Raw genomic sequence first — 17,094 nt, 5'->3', positions numbered from 1 at the left:
TTCTTTTATTCAATAAATAATTTACATTATAAACAGCTGGAGCGTGGGACCACATTTGATTTACATACAACACAGTTTGATCTTTGTGACATTTCCCATTCAGCTATTTCTTTTCTCTTTTTTTATTTCTTTAAACAATTACAAGTCAAACAAAAAAAATAAGAGCTAAATGAAAAAAAAGAACATAAAGTGCTTTAAACTCAAAAACGTGGGCATCCCAGAACATTGATGTATCTACCACTCACTTTCTCTACATGGTTAAACTGTTTAGTAACGACTGCTCTTGTTCTGTGGCGCTCGCGTTTCTTTGCAAGAAAGAGTCCCTTTTCACATTCACCAAAACAAACTCATGTACAAAAACTGGAGTGATAAATTCAAAACACAACTAGTATTGTACAAATTTGAACTCAACAATACACAAACATATGTACAATCTCACATTACACATGTCCAACTGTATACTGTAAAACACACAATACAAATTACATCTATTAACACAAGATTCAACATTACAATCATGTTTGTTAGGCTTTTACTTTTTTTTTTTTTTATTTAGTTGTCAATCTGCACCAATACATATTGTGAGTAGCAGGGGTTAAGGCCTGCCAAAATACTTCAGTGTAAAGGATAAATGACCATCAAACTGAGCCAAAGTAGTAGCCGTATCTACAGGGATGATTTGCACACTAACAGATCCTGCCGCCGAGCGCCAAAAGTTCAGACGGAGACCTCTTGCAGCGAGGAGCGCCATCGTGAAAAGCAAAAGTGAGACTGCAGAAAGTGAAACCGAGTTTTACTTGTACAGCATGCGTTTTTACTGCGGCGCCTCCACGCGAATTCACCCGCAAAGCGCACGTTATATACAGTTATAACAACCCCTTTTTGATGCAAACTTGCTGGAAGACCGAAGGTGAAAACTCGGTCGTAGTGGAAATGTCGGGCTTTGTTCTTTGGCGATGACTGAAGCCATGAAATCACGTCTCCAGGCATGTGCTTATCGTTTGCTCACTAAACCACAGTTGGGTCGGCACGCCACCCGCCTCGCAAACCAAACCCAGTCCAGGTAACGTCGCTACAGCTCGCACAAACGCCATCTACAGCTATTTAAATTCACAAAATGGTCTCAGAGTTGCCTGATGGGACCGGTTGATCGATGATCTGTAAACGCTTCGAGTGCCCTCAAGGAAGTTTTGTTCTTTTTTCTTTGTTGGCTACATTCACATAAACGAACACTGTGTGATCTACATGTCTGCTCAAACAGACGGAAGGGAAGTACGTATGATCGTCAAAGTGGATGAAAACGGACTATTGATCAGTTTCTCTTTTTAGAATCTGCTCCTGGCTGATGAAGCTCATTCAAAGTCACCGTTGAGCTTCATCGTTTCTAGTTCTAATCGCAACACTGAACGTTCCTCCCACTGGAGGTTTGATGTCTCGTCTCTGGAAACGTATGCACCCACAAACACTAAATTAACCACAGATTCTGAATTCGGCACACATTTTGTAATAACACACACACACACACACACAACCTAACGATATGACCCATTAATCTCCACAGCAGACAACTGGAGACGTTGCTCTGACATCCTTTTGGCTGAGTGCTTCCTCCAAAAAGGCTCAGGCTTTTCCAAAGCTGGAAACTAATCAAACATGGAGCTGCTTTTGGCCTAAGGTTAACAAAAGCCCCTGTCAGGTCCTCTCGCTTCGCCACATGAGCCACAGAAAGCTTCGCTGGCTTGGCACCAATGGGGGGGAGGGGGGGGGGGTGTTCAGAGGAGGGAGGGAAGGATCAGCGAACTCTTCTTTCTGCAAAAGATCATCTTGTCCGGCTTCCCATCGGCATGCAGCTCTGATGAGAATGTGGGATTTAATCCCAGGTGGATATCCTGAGCTCCGGGGGTAGCTGGGCTCTCTCACCGCTGCTCCCTTCAAAAGATAAATCCTACCAGCCAGCTAAAATACGTGCGATGATAGGTGGGAGAAGGGAGGACGGGGCGCTCCTCTGGTCATTAGACTGACGTGAGCGTACCACTGGAGGGAGACGTAAAGCAGTGGTCAGGTCACAGAGGAGAGGAGCCGGCGTTCCACACAGCGACAGAACTCTTAACACTCACTGACAGACACACCATGAGGATACCGTTGTCTACAGACTATAGGTGGACTGTGCAACACTCGCGCCACACCAGGATGGCGAGCAGGTTGAGGAGAAGGACCGAGAGTAAATCTTTGCCCCCTCGCGCCGCGGCGCCCAGTAGAGAGTCGTTCTCAAAGATGTGATGTCTTTTACTGTTCGAGTGGAGCATTTTTACATCCTCGAAGGCGTAGTAGGCCACCATGGTGAAGTTTATGTCTCCGGAGGAGAGAAGGTCAAACACGCACGATTGAAAGTACAGGTCCTCCACCGGGAGTCGCTCTTTGCACTTGGCCTTTGCGGACTGGTAGGTGAAGCCGTTCGCCCCGCTGCTGCCGCTGCCGCTCTTGGCCCGGCCCGAGCCCTGGGCCTCGGTGGCCCGCGCTCTGAAGTTCTTGAAGTCGATGCGCTGGTTGGCGGGGCAGCCGTGCAGACACAGGTACAGGTCCTGGTTATCGCCTTCCTCCACGGAGTTCACCACCTCCTCGGGCATCCGCACGGCGAAGGTCAGGTAGCGGCCCACCTGCCGCACCACGATGGTCGTCCCGATGTACCTGGCCTGGATCTCCACGTGCTGCCCGGGAACCTTCTCCACCACGCGGAGGGTGTTGGCTCCGTGGCGATCCCCGCCGTTCTTGGAGCCGTCCGCAAACGCAGCTGGCAGCTCGTCCGTCTCTGCGTGGTACATCTTCTGATCCACACATTCCTGGAAGTTCTTAAAGATGATTGTCAGCTGCGGGAGAACGGAGGGAAGAAGGCAGGAATATTATCAACACCGAGCCATGGAGTGCTGCTTCTCCACCAAACCAGGAGTCTGCAACCTTTATGACAAAAAGACATCCATTGCCCACCTTCCATCAGATAAACAATGCATGTTTAATAATCAGCAGCATGACACAGCTTGCATAGTTTGACTATATTTACCAAAACTGCAGCTAATAGTAAATTCCTTAAAAGTCCATCAACGCAATAACTGCTGACAGTTTACTGTTCCTTTTAAAGCTATTTAATCTTTTTGTAGTTTTTAGACGTTTCAGTGATTTCAGTACTTCTATTATTTTTGTAATCGATTCCTCTCCACCTACCTATATAACATGCAGGTACATCTAAATCACTGGCAGAGAAGGAAAAATTTGTTTACTCTGGGTTAGCTTTCTGAGAGGTGCCGTTAGCAAACTCTACATTTATCAGCAGATTTTAATTAAGTGTCACATTTGTCACCTGGCGCTGCGAGATAAAGAATCTCTGTGAGACTGTTTGCTGTGCATCAAAATTAAGAAGATAAAAATATTTACAGATCATTTTGTGAAAGCTCCATGGCGTCCTTACAGGGGGGAGTGTAGACCCACATGCACCTACTATTGGCCCCGACTCCCAAACATCCAATCAAGGCCATTCAATTTTAAAGGTCCCATATTATACAGTTATTCAACAATTTCACATAAGTGTCAGTGGTCCAACAATAAGTGTATTTCTCCAAATCCAGCATTGGTCCTGAAGTTCAGCCTGTCTAAAAGTCCCTCCAGTAATCTCTACAGGAGGTGATAAGACTTTCTTCACAGGCTATAGGGACACATATTACTGTTAAACCAATCGACGGTGAATTTTGAATAATATGAGCCCTTTAAAAGTGAAGATGAGTCCAGGGACTGTTGCTGTGGACCCTCCAGAGTCCTGAGCCAAGCATCATGCAGTCTAACTGAGATTACATGGAAGTCGGCCTCCATCAACACACGATGTTTGGAACGACCTCCCAGTAGAAAAATGATGGACACACCAAACTTTGATTTCTTTTCTGTTAATTCTGCATCGCCCGTCCTTAATTTTGACAGCACAAAGTCCCTCGTCTCTCACTTTTCCAACTTCAAATCCTAGTAAAACTCCAGTAAATGTAAACATCCGAATTAAAAATGCGCTTATACATGCGTATGAAGAACACGTTTGTGCAATGTGTGCTATCTACCCCGGTGTCTCACTTAAGTGTCGCATTTCAGGGCTGGCTCGACGCTGGGGAGGCCAAGGTAAACGCCCTCAAATAACACGAGTCTCGGCCATGTAAAATCAGGCCTCAGTTTGCAGACACAAAGACGATCCATTCATAGCAGTGCAAAACCTGCCCGTGAACCCCCAAAACTATGCTCCAGGGAGTGGAGCTGGGCCAGGACAGAGCGATATACTCTGCGGCTAATTAAGTGAGACTGCTCAGGACTCTGGAAGCTTGGTTACATCGGGGACACCAATGAGCCATTGTCTGTGCAGCGATGTCGCGACAGCCGAGGGACTCCGATGTCTGCCTGCTTGAGACGTTGACTTGGAGGGGAAGGGGGGGGTGGGGGTCCGAAGACTAGTCCATTAACTTGACAATTCATCTGTTGCACCGGCTGCTCTCTGTTGCACCCCCACCCCTACCTCCCCCCCACCGTCGGCTGGCAGTTCCCACCTACGTCGACTTCTGTTTTGTTCCTGCTTCATTTCTTAAAATGTTCAATGAAAGCAAACAAAAGGGAGAGGAAAAAAGGCAGCCGTTATCGCTCCATCGGTACAAAGATGGAAATAGGCAGACTGTTTTATTTGCTGTGGGGAGAGCAGCGTACCCATGCAGAGCTCTGCTAATGCAGATCTTTAACCAGAAGGGCCTTGTTTGCACAGGTGGCACAGGCCGCCGCTTTGTTTTCCCTTTGTCCAGAATCACAATCTTAAAAAAAGAAAAGCCGTCTGATTTGCTTCCAAGAATAGCAGTATAAAAATGCAATTATGTTGAAAGCTTAATAAAAAAAAAAAGAGAGAGACCACAAACACTTAATAGAGCATCATTACGAGCCCTGATTGCAGAAAATTACAGTTTCGACAATTGTGATTAAGGACAAAGTCCTCTTATACCTCAGTGGAGGATCATGAGTGAAGCGCTCGGACTGAATGAAGGAGGTCCACATCCAGTCCTGCTGAAATGTTGCCAACTCCAGCTTATGACCTCCAGTTTACCGCAAAAGCCACTTCTGAGGCCGACATCCAAACTCACCGGTGTACCATTAAAACAAAACACAAATAATGACATGCGTTCTGCTGACAGCGCCACGAGGGAGAAGTCTCTCGTACGGCTTACTTGGAAACACCATTTACTGTGCTCCGCCAGGCCCGAGCTCTAAGTAGGCCAAACATCAGGCTGCGCGCACATGAAAATGGAGTCCCGTCTTAACATTTGACGCAGCACCACTGTTATAATACCAACACATCATTTATAAGGCTTATCATGACCTCAGCGATCAGTGCTGGGCCCAGCTTCTTCATCTGCGATGATGGAACGGGTCCAAACACTAACCAGAATGCACAGTTTGACAAGAGCGGCAGCCCTGCAGCGGCTCTCACAATCAGGCCACAGAAAAATCAAGAGACGTGCAGATACAGTTACAGGAACGGCGTCACACTCTGCTGCAGCACGACACTCGCCGATCCGCTGCTACAAACCCTGGTGAAGGAGCCAGAACTCGGCTAACATCAAATCTGCCAGAGGACCAATCGATTTACTTTTTTTTTTTTTTTTACTTGTAGCCAACGTTACAAAATTTGGGAAGATTGCCAGCCACAATGTTTTTCATGATCCGTCATAAGACAAATGACCATATTTGGTTAAATGTCATTTCGCCCCTTTTACTTTCAATTTAGCCGTGAATTAATGTCAATAACTGAAAACATGGAAAAAGTAATTGACTTGCTTGTGTGGGATTTATAGAATGTGGGGAAAATGACAAAGCCTGACACTTTAGCTTTCAACATCTCAAACCGACACAAACAGTTTTTCAATTTTTCGTTACCTTGTAAAATCTCCTCTTTCTCAGTCACTGCACAAGGCCACCTGATTGATTTCATTTTAAAAATGCGATAGATTATGAAGAAATTGTGACGCCATAATATTTCACAGGGTTCATAAAGCAAGTGACAATATTAGAGGCACGTTTATGAACTTTTGTGGCTAATAACGCATTATTTTGTTGGACAGAAGTACTAAATATTGCATGAGATATGTAGTATCCTGAGAAAGGAGAATGTAAAATCAATTTTATCATCTCTTAAAGAACTCCACTGAGAATACCGAGCCCTTAAAAAAACATTTAAAAAGGCCCCAAGGTTGAAAAACTCCACTTTCAGGCATTTTAATAGATACCCGGTGAAGGATTTATTGATTTTTACTTAGAACATGTCCATAAAAACCCTTCTTTTGAGTCACAGATTATCAAGAAGATTAAAATCGGCGCTTAATAAGTAATTACAACAATCGATTAATCTTCAATTCATTTCAAGAATGACAAATTCCAAGTCCAGTTTGCTTCTTGTTCCAGTTTTACATCAAAGCTAAAGTCATATGTGTGGATTTTTAACCGATCATGAGCTAAAGCATGTTAAGATGTCACCTCAGAGAGGGAAATGTTAACATTTTACGACCATTGTAAAAACAAGAGTTATCCATTAAACCTCTTATGACAAGGACGCCTGGATCTTTTACTTTATGGCTGTTGAATTATAAAAAAAAAGAAGCAACGACTGAGTGCTCCTGCTCTTATTTCACTGAGAACTATAACTTTATATATCTAGCAATTTTTCATACAAATGGTGTATTTTTAAAAAGGTAGATTATGTTGGAATGGGAGGCCCAGGGCCACTGTCATAATTCATAAATGGCGGCAAAGCCTACTTCTCAACTTGAAGTGGATTTTCTTGAAATTCTGAAGACTCTGAGTTCTGTTATCAGAAGTATGCATGTAGAATCTGTCAGCAGTGAAAGAATAAGATTTCGAGAGAAAACGGCCTGCAGAATTTGTGATTGACTTTTGATGGTGAAGCAACACGAGGGCACGAGTGCAGGACAAACAGACAAGAGGTGTACCTTGCTGGTGGCGGTGGTTAAAGAGCCCGGCACTACCGGGGTGTTGGTCACCTGGACGGACAGGTATTTGTTGTGGATGAGCGGCCAGGCTCCTTCCACCTTGCACGTCTGGAAGTCGTCGCCAAAAGTCCGGAGGTGCGGATCCCCAAAGAAGCCACAGTGGGTGTAGTTGGGAGGCGCCGTGTTGCGTGCAAGACTGCGCTCATAGTGGCACACTTCCGGCCCGTCGGATCGCTCCTGGCTGTCGGTGAGGACCGGCGGGGGCGGAGGAGGGAGCGGGGTCCGGGCTCGCGGCTGCGATGTGGGTCCCTCCTTGGAGCAGTTGTGCTGGCTCATGAGGTCCTCGATGCCATGCTGGGCAGAGTGGTACGTCAGGTCACCCCTGCAGGTGCGAGCGGTCCGGCGCACGCAGCCGTTGTACGCTCGCAGCGCCGTGCAAAAGTCCTCCTCCGGTCCAGAGTTTGAGGTGGAAGCCCAGAATTCGGAGTTGCACTTGAGGATCTTGCACTGCAGGCTCACTGTCGGGGAGAAAGGAGACACCGTCTGAACACAAGAGGCAAAAAACGAGGCGAACCCTGCCATGAACAAGCACATAAACTGGCTGAGACTAATGCAAGTATCATAAATCATTATTACAAATGGTTCTAAAACCATGTAATAGCTGTAAACTTGGATCCAAACCGTGGTCAGATTAACCTGGATTTAAGGTAATTTTGGTCTTTTGTACTGATGGGAGTACTTTCCTTTCATACCGACCAGCTTCTACCTAATGTACAAGTGGGGGAAAAAAAAGCCATAATGGATCTTAATCTCCTAACATTTACTGATAATCTGCACTGGCAAAGACTGTTTTCTCCAACTTTGATGCCACATCCGGCTAACTCCCGACACAATTGTTCTTCAAACATATCTCAGGATGCTCTGTTGCGACACAATGTTTGACTAGGATCAACTTGAACTAATAAAACATTTATTTGAATGGGCTATGAGAAGCTTTCCCCCAGCGTCTCCATGAAGGGAGGGAGGGAGGCAAGTCGTATCAACTTTGAAGTCACACTTTAAACCATATTTCTCCCTGGAAAAAAAATTATTAAATAAAGCTTCAGTGCGGCTCTATCCCAACCCCCCCAGCCTCTCTCCCTAACTCTCCACTTACCACCCATTTGATAGGTGGCAATAAAGTCATCTGGATCAGGCCTATCAGCACATTAGCACTGCTGTTCCAGGGTAGGTGTGCAGAGTGAGCTCACTGAGGTGTCACTACTGAAAAAAGAAGCGAGCCGCTGCAGTCATTGTACCGTCAAATGAGGCATTAAATCTATTGAAATATAGAGAGAAATTGCTGCTGTAGTGTGAGTTCATGTAACCGAGCTGGAAGGCTGGGAGAAAGGCTGTTACTTTCACAGGGCTAATGTGGAATACTGAAGCGTGACCCCCCATCCCCCAATCAAAGCAAGAGTGAAGCCTCAGCAGCAACAAGAAGACCTCAATATTACAGATCTCTCTTCAAATGGCTCAGCTTACCTTAGAAAGCTGCAATACTCCTCCTTTCCTGTTGATATTTTTCACTTTCTAGTTTTTTTGAAAACTACTTCGGCACTGAGTTTCTGGGAATTCATGACCAGATTGTTGCTCAAGTTTGTACTCTAGTAAAAGTATTGTTACAAGTATCATACTCAAGCAAAAGCACCCCCCCCCCCCCCAACTAACTAGTACTAGTACTTTTTGATTACATTGTAGCCTTTAATCTAACTACCTGACTCTTTAAAGCACATTTTACCAACAAATGGCAAAACATGCAACTTACATCAAAGTAAAGAAATATTGATGTAAAGCTGGATTTATTTACAAATATAAATAAATAAATAAACAAACACATAAACGTGTTTGGTACAAGATCTACCAGATTGGAATGACTGAAGAGTAATCAAGTGCGGTTTTACTTAATTACATGTAGTGAGAGTACTCGGCAATCTGTCCGTAACTTCCTCTTCTCACTTACACACTTTTAAGCTCCATAAGTGGAGCGAATTTCACCGTTTTTGTGAGCCTGTAAAGCTCCAACTCTCCTTTATAAAAAAAAGAAGAAGAAGAAAAAAGAAAGGAAACGTCTTACCGGAGGGGAAGAGCGAGAAAAACAGGGCCAGGACTCTGCACACTTCAAGCGCCGAGGGTCTCCCTCTCTCCCCCATAACCATCCATCCAGCTCGGGGTCGCGCTTCGCTCCTCTCCCTGCGCACAAACGACAGCGGCGGGGGGGAGAAGGAGTTAGCGAAAGTCGGTCAGTCCTGCGCGGAAAAAAGTCCCAGAGAGAGAGGCGTGGAGCCCGGTCCGTCGTCTCATCGCTGCCCCGCGGAGGAGCGGTTGTTTGCGTGTGCCGTGCGGCAGCGTTAAAACCGGCCGAGGAGCTCCGAGATCGAAGCTCCGAGGAGGAGGAGGAGGAGGAAGAGGAGGAGCAGCCGAGCAGAGGAGGCCAATCGCGGCTGCATGTTCTGCCCTTAAACCACCACCTCCTCCTCCTCCTCCTCCTCCTCAGCTCAGGTTACACCTCAATGTGGAGACTTCTTCCACCACCACCAACTTTTCACAACAAGCCACAAAACCAGATAAGACATGGGTGTCAAACATGAGGCCCGGGGTCCAAAGCCGGCCCGTCACCCCGGCCCCTGAAAAGACGGCATCAAAAAACCAAAACATTTACTTTTAAAAGGTTTGTTTATTTTATTTTTTTTAAGCGCATGGAACACAATGAGAACCTGCTTACGTAAACAATATTTTGTTTGGCCATTTAAACGACAACGGTGCACGGAGCCACTGAAAATGCAACTTTTTGAAAACCGCTCCCAAATTGGAACTTCTTGAAAGTACTCAGACACATTGTGCGTTTCTCGATTCCAAGTACGCGAGTAGGTTCTTGCGTACTTACTTGTACATACTTGCACGTGCATACTCTTTCTTGCCCTAATGCATAATATGTCATTGGGCTTCCCATGTCTACACAGGTGTGGTCTTGATGCATTCTCAATAATGTGGGTGGAGCGAGTACACATCGAGTATTTCATGCGTATTCGGCAAGATACGCGATACGTGCTTTGAATTGGGTCAGTACTTTGCCTCCAACTGATGACGTTTCACAAGTACGTAAGAGGAAATGGAACAAAACAGAACTTTCCTGAAATGCTGCGACTGCGCACGCGGCCATGGTAAACAGTTGTAGATGGACTATAACAACAATAGCAGCTTCCAGAGTTGCATGACTCCCAGTCCATTTTCTCCTGGACAACTGGATCGTTTTCTGGTACAATTTAAGCAAATGTAATTTTATGAGGGGTCTTTCCACCTCTGCAAACAGTCTCACTGAGGAGACGCCCATAAAGAGTCTTTTGTATGTTATTCCATGAAAAAAACCAATGTCGCTGTATAAATTGTACATTTACTGTGCACTCCAATACTGGGGGCGCAAACAACTTAAACAATTTTTTTTTTTTTAGAGGGGAACAGGTGGCACCAACATTTAAACCTATCTGCTTCTTCTCACGAAGTTCTACACTTCCTCTTCAAGTTATTCTCTGCATTGAGTTTTTTTCTTTCTCTATAAAAATGGCAAGAGGCTACTTTATCCACAATTGACATCAACTAGAACCAATGACACAGAGTGAGCAATGAGATCACAAAGTTGGGGGGGCACAATATGTAATCACTACTCACTCCAACCCCTAAAGCAGGGGTGTAAAACTCCTTATGATTCAGGGGCCACGCAATTACACTTTTAAAGGGCCAATCCAGTATAATAGTGCCATAATAACCTTTAAATTTAAAGTTGTTTGTTGTTGTAGTGGAAAGTATAAATGATCAAAGTGGTTATATTTTCACATAACTAAACAATTACTTTTGCAAATGACTACAATCTCAACATAAAGCCAGTTATTGTTAAATCTACTGGTGCAAAATACAGTGAAGTGTCCAAAGCGAGCTTTCACGATGTCATCACGGATATCTCAGGTCTCAGTGTTGTGTCCGCTAATATTTTTTTAAAAAAGTTTAAAATTTTTACAATTTCACTAGTGGTTTGGTGGGCTGGACTGGAGCTTCTTGTGGGCTGGTTTTGGTCCATGCACCTTATGTTTGACCCCCCCCCCCAAAAAAAAAACACTAGTTTACATTTCTGATTAAAATATATCATTGGAACAGCAAAGTTGAGGGCAGATTTGCTGTTTTCACTTGCATTTGAGAAGCTTATAAAAGGGCCGGTGACTGTACATCATTCCTATGCGCCATTGACAAGGGATTACAACCCCCCAGTTCCACCAGTCCTGCAGGGCAGTGAATCATGTGTGCAGAAAACGATGCAGAAGACCTCTAAAAGAAGTGTGATTTAAGTCTGCAGCTGTAAAAACACGACGTCTCAGATTTCAATGTTCCCCAATCTGCAGTGTCAATTAAGTGCTGGTGCAAGGGGACACTAAATTACAAATTGAGCAACCGGCTACGATTTTCAGCATGACCGATGTTCCACTTGTAATTGTTTTGTTGACCAGATGTTAGAGATTTTTGGAAAAAATGATAACGTAGTTTTAGAAGACTCTGCGCCGACCAGAACATATCAGGGTCATTGCCATCGTACTAACCAAGCAGCATCCATCGCTTATGTTTAACGCAGTGGAACAACTCAATACTCTGTGCTAATTTGTTTAGAATGAGTCGCTTGTCATCGAACATGTTCATTGACAAAAGGTTAAGTTGACTAATAGTTTCAGCTTAGTGTATTATCTAGTATAAATACTGTGATAAGTGAAGGCAGATAAAGCAGGTGGTGAAGATCTTTTAGTGTCGACAATATAACCTGTTAAAAGAAAATACAATGCTAGTAGGCATCGCTATACTCTTTTACATAAACAGGTGTTTTAGCTCTACTACTAGAGGTCAGGAGCTCACAAATTAGGAATACAGAAAAGAAATAAAACGCAATGCTTGCGAGACACCAAAAAAAAACTTGCGCTATTCATTCACTATTCATCTCTATTGTATGAATTATTCTTGTCGTCATGTTTAAATAATGATCATAGGTTTCCAATTACAGTCATGATTAGCATATTGGCTTCTATTGTGACAGTAGTTGTATGATGTAAACTCATTGTCAGCTTATTTAATGTCTAAAGGTTGAGGAAAAACACAGAAAGTTGAGGCCACATGTTTTGAATGGAATCTACTGTCCTTTATCATAGTAGCCCATTGACAGCATTGTGGCAAGAGCTTACTCCGTAACCTTGTAAAACAATTGAACACCCTTTCAAGCCACAGATTAAAGCACCTGAAGAAATAAAGGCCTAAACAAATGAACATGGACAAAGGCAGATACATTAACACGCGAGTGATTGAATGAAAAGTACCAGGAGTGCATCCCCTTTCGACTGCACTGTACATTTTCCTCCTACGCGTAATATGCGTATTTCATGCACGTTTTTTGTGTGTTTTTTTTTTTTATGGATTCTAACAGGTATTGCACAATTGAGCAGAAAACCACCTCTTAATGACACCACACACCCTGTTTTGACTGAATTACAATAGCACGAATGACACATTGCCGGTGGTTTTCACTGCCATTTCAACCAAAACGGCACACTAATGGCGGCCCGCTCAGGTTATAGCTGGCGGTATACAGTATTTTTCCACAGTGTGGTGAATGTCTTTGTGGTTGCTGTCCTTCTTGTGGGTGATGGATACATTCATGTACAATGAGGTCTAAGCCTACACATGTTTTCAACAAGGGTGGCCCCCATGTAGACTCACTCCCAAACTCTTAATACACCGGCCTTTCACATCTGAAATGAATGAATGAGTGCAGCTGAAAGGTATAAGCTGCACTGCGAAATGTTTTGATGAATCCTGGAATATTCGGGGATTGCATGGCAGGGATATTATGGCTGCAGCAAACCCAGAAATGAAAATGTCCTGTAACACTTGGAAGGCTTTGATGTTGATATGTTTATCAGGTGTTAGTGTTTTGGTGGGTGGGAGAACCTCAAAATCGATGTGTCAGATGTGGAAAACAGATGGCGTGCATGGCTCGTACGCCAAATGGATTCACCTGTTGCAGTTACCGTGCAGACAAAGGAACGCTATGTTTTCATTTTCTCTCAACATTATCGTGCTTTTTTTTGTGTTGCTGTACAATGAGTAATGGTGAGAACAATTGAGTCTTTTTATTATTTAAGTAAAAAGAGTCATTACTATTGTAGATTAAATGACTGCTGGCATTGATAAGAACCAATTTTCACAAAATGCATTCAAGTGCAAAGAGGCAATGGCATGGAGTCAATATTGACTGTTATTTGACTGTTTTGCATCAGTGATGGGTGAATTCAAGTCCTGCATGCATTTCTTTTGTTCCGGACAGCCCTATTTATTCCTTATTCTGAATGAGGAATATGTAATTATTCTAATTAGCACTGGCTATTAATAGATTACAATAAGTGGCCATTGATAATACATTTAATTAAGGCATTTATGAAGGGGGGGAAATGGCACATGTCACCAAGACTCCCATGTCTCCGAGCTCAGTAAAAAGAATCTCCTTTGAATTTTTAACTATAAGAAGCAAACAATCAGCTATGTCAAGCTTAATAGGCTGTTTTATGGGCATTTCTTTTGTCCTATATAGATTTAGGGGTTAATCATTTGCTCAGAAGCCACATTAGAAATCAAATCAGATGTTCACTATATGTCACAATTAACCTGGCAGTGATCAGTGCATTGTTGGGGTTTATTTAACCTGATTGAATATTGTGTTTAAGAAAAAAAATAATCTATTCACAAAATCAAAATGATATGCCAGCTTGACCACACTCAGACATTCCATCTGTAAGGAAAATGCCTGTCAGAAAGTGGTTTGTCATTTTTTTTTTCACAAGTGTCTGATATTTCATTCATAGGTTCCGTCACTGCAAAAAAAAAAAAAAAAAAAATCAATGCGCATCAATGCATGTCAAGAAAAGCACAGGATGCATCAATGCCACGTTTTGGGACGTGATGAAATAAAATGTTCAGCAATCATTTTTGGAGCAGGTTCCACATGGTATATTTAGAAAGACAATTATGTTTCTCTAATTAGGAGGGTCCAGACACTCCACCCTGTCCTCATTTGTTACAGTAACTAACCTATGTTGCGCGTTTGAATCAATCTCACCTAATTAAATATTACCTGCGGTGGAGAATAATCTCTTGGGCATTGACTAATTCAAAGGATCAGCCTGTGACCACGTTCAGACATGACATGTGTAAATTAGCATTAAGTGGAAACATCTGGACCAGTGTTCTCTCGCCGCACACACAATACAGGTGGAGGCGACACAATAAAACAATAAAACATCTCCATAAATCGAGTAATACAATCACCTTTTTACAGCGTGTTGCTAAAGTCCATATATATATCACCTGTCAAAAGCAGGTTGCAACGCTGAGACGCAGCTTCTCCAGCTACACATATGCAAGTCAGATCTACCTCTCCCATGTCTCTTATAGTGTAATGTGGATTGTGTGGTCTTCATTTGTTGTCCCCTAATCATTCACATGTAGAGAGCCACAGGGACGGGTCCCCTTATCCAACAGATGGCGCTTGTTATGAGCTCTGATATGAAGCCTTGAATCATGACACAGACGCACATGGCATTATGAGGACAACCAAACCTGTCATTAAACTAGAGCTTTATGGACAGCTCGGTTATTGCGCTAATTACTGCTGTCATACAGATTGGATTTAAAAGGTAAAGCATCTGCACACATTCGGGGCATTTGTCCTGTCGCACACCTCTGATGAATACCATCCTTATTTATTCTTCTTATTGCTAATTATTCCCTGCCAGATTCAAGTCGCGGTGTTATAAAAGTGAATGTCTCTAATAAATGCGTAATAAATTGTTTGTGAAAGGCTAATCCAAAGGGTTCAGTTTTATTAGATTAGATGTTTGTAAATGAGGCTGGTGATGTGAATCATGAACTGGGCTTTCCTGTGTGAAGGCTGAGGAGACGTTGGCGCAAGAAATGCGTGAAATAAAGTCGCAGAAATAAAGGTGTTTAATAAGTGGAGACAAACCAACCTTGGCGGCTGCATGTGGCTCTCCTCTCCTCTGGAGTCCTGCAGGAACCCGGAGGACTGCGAACCGGAGCGAGAGGGAAGCGCACAGAATCTCCCTCTTCAAACCAAATTGACCCCCCCACCCCCCAAAAAACCAAAAAAAATCCCACACGTCCAGTGTCACAGTAATCCCAAATCAAACGCACTCAGCAGCTTTGTGAGCGTAAAACCCGGCCGTCCGTGCATGGTGTCCTCCGGCCAGCCTCTCCAAGTCGAACCCAAAGTGCGTCTTTTTTCTTTTCGGAGTTGTTGGCTCTCATTCGCGCGCCGGGTGGACTCGGAGCTCCGCTGCCATTGCTTTAACTCATTGGACTATCGGGCGATCGTAAAGAAAGACATTATGACAGATTAAGTCCAGTAATTGGCCTCGTCCGTGCGCAGGATCCAAATTGTTAGTTATGGTCGACGTCGAGAAGGGGTCGAGGAAAGGAGTTGGAAGAAAAAAAACCAACAAGAAAAACAAAAGCCCTGAGGGGCAAAAAGCTGCTGCCTGCGCCGCTGCGCACGGAGTCGAGCCGCTGTGTGCGCGCGAGTGTGGATGTTGTGAAATGGGTAGTTGGAAAGTGTGAGAGACAATGATCGGCTCTGCATGACGCCGCATGGGAGCCCCCCCCCCTCTCCCACCATCATCTCAGAGACACCCCCCCCCCCCCCCCCCCCCTCCCCACTCCATGCTGGGGTTTCTCTCTCACATTGAGAATAGGTCACAAGCTGCACAGGGGAAAAAAAAAACATGCAGAGAAATTACTGTCTGCTGTTTTGTTTTCAAAATTTTGCAAGTGAACATACCCCCATGCACCACTACTGCTGTCAACTGATTATTTTTGTCCCCCCCCCCCTGCCCCATTTTCATTGTCTCACACGTGATGTTACTTCTGTCAGTGAGTTCCGGTAAAAAAAATTAAAAAAGGAAGAAAAGTCAAATTCAATTGCTTTTAATGGTTGGAATTGGTGTCATACACGTCTTCTACATGTAGAGAGGGAAAACAAGTATCCACTAGTGAACCATGATGTGGTAAAGTGGAGCTGTCACTTCTCATGCATTGAGAGCGAGTCTCACTGGATTAACTGCAAACTCACTCTCCCACAGCATTAACCTCACCAAGACAAATCAGGCACAATATCGATCCATATAGATTTTAGTTCGTGTCAAATTCTTTCTTTTTTCTTTGTTTTCTTTTTTTTTTTTTTTAACAATCTCCCTACTTTTATCTCAGATATTTGATCATCTGTTGAAGAGTCACAACACGTCTGTGTTGCTTGTATCAGTGTCTCATACAACAGCAAGTGTCACTGTGTTGACCTCAACATTTGGCCTGTAGATACATTAAGACTGATGGATTGAGATGAGACGACTGATAAGATATATGGCTGATCCATATACATAGTAAGAGGTTTTAACTTGGAGGCTTTAAATAGTTTCTGCAATCTCAGCACCTGAAACATTTATTATGGGCTTGCAGTTTTGGGGTTCTGCATTGCATTTGAATAAATCTCACATTCAATTACCAAATCTTTGTGTCATTGTACCCCCCCTTTCATAACTATTTAATCGAATCGTTTTTTTAATTTTAATTTTTCATTGCAAAATACCCCTCCTACTGATTTATTTATTTTTTAATCACAAATTGCAGTGTTGTTATATGTAACTTTTTTTGTAACCCTCAGTCAAGGGTTTGTCCTGCCTGTAATCATTTAATCTGGTAGGCATTGCTTCATCGTCCATTATGCTTATTCCGTTCATTTTGAACAAAGTTCTCAAGCTTGGAGATCATGAATATTATTCATTATCCTCCTGCATCTTCTTTGATCACAAATCACACCCTCTATCTGTGACATTTGTCAAACAAACAAAAAAAACCAAAACACCCTCACTTTCAGATCTGCACCCTCCAGAGATAACCCTTATCAGTCCCTCGTGTTACCAAATCACAGGTCTGCAAA

General features: G+C 43.5%; 1 protein-coding gene across 1 annotated transcript; it reads right to left on the bottom strand.

Moving 5' to 3' along the window:
- On the bottom strand, positions 1-15,250 carry rgma (repulsive guidance molecule BMP co-receptor a). Its single transcript, XM_080504337.1, has 4 exons — positions 15,113-15,250; positions 9,133-9,248; positions 7,017-7,534; positions 1-2,867 (listed from the first exon to the last, which is right to left on the bottom strand). The coding sequence occupies exons 1-4, from the start codon at positions 15,124-15,126 to the stop codon at positions 2,154-2,156; spliced, it is 1,362 nt and encodes a 453-aa protein (XP_080360463.1). The 5' UTR covers positions 15,127-15,250; the 3' UTR covers positions 1-2,153.
- Positions 15,251-17,094: the final 1,844 nt, after the last annotated feature.

The sequence above is a fragment of the Blennius ocellaris genome (assembly GCF_963422515.1).
Source record: "Blennius ocellaris genome assembly, chromosome: 11".
Classification (NCBI taxonomy): domain Eukaryota; kingdom Metazoa; phylum Chordata; class Actinopteri; order Blenniiformes; family Blenniidae; genus Blennius; species Blennius ocellaris.
Note: the sequence above shows the minus strand (reverse complement) of the source record. Positions and strands in the feature narration are given on the sequence as shown.

Bases quoted from the DNA above. Each gene is read 5' to 3' on its own strand.
- rgma (XM_080504337.1), bottom strand. The intron at 7,535-9,132 runs GTAAGACGTTTC...TCTCCCCGACAG, and splicing joins TTTCTCGCTCTTCCCCTCCG to TGAGCCTGCAGTGCAAGATC. The intron at 2,868-7,016 runs GTACACCTCTTG...GTTCTCCCGCAG, and splicing joins TAACCACCGCCACCAGCAAG to CTGACAATCATCTTTAAGAA.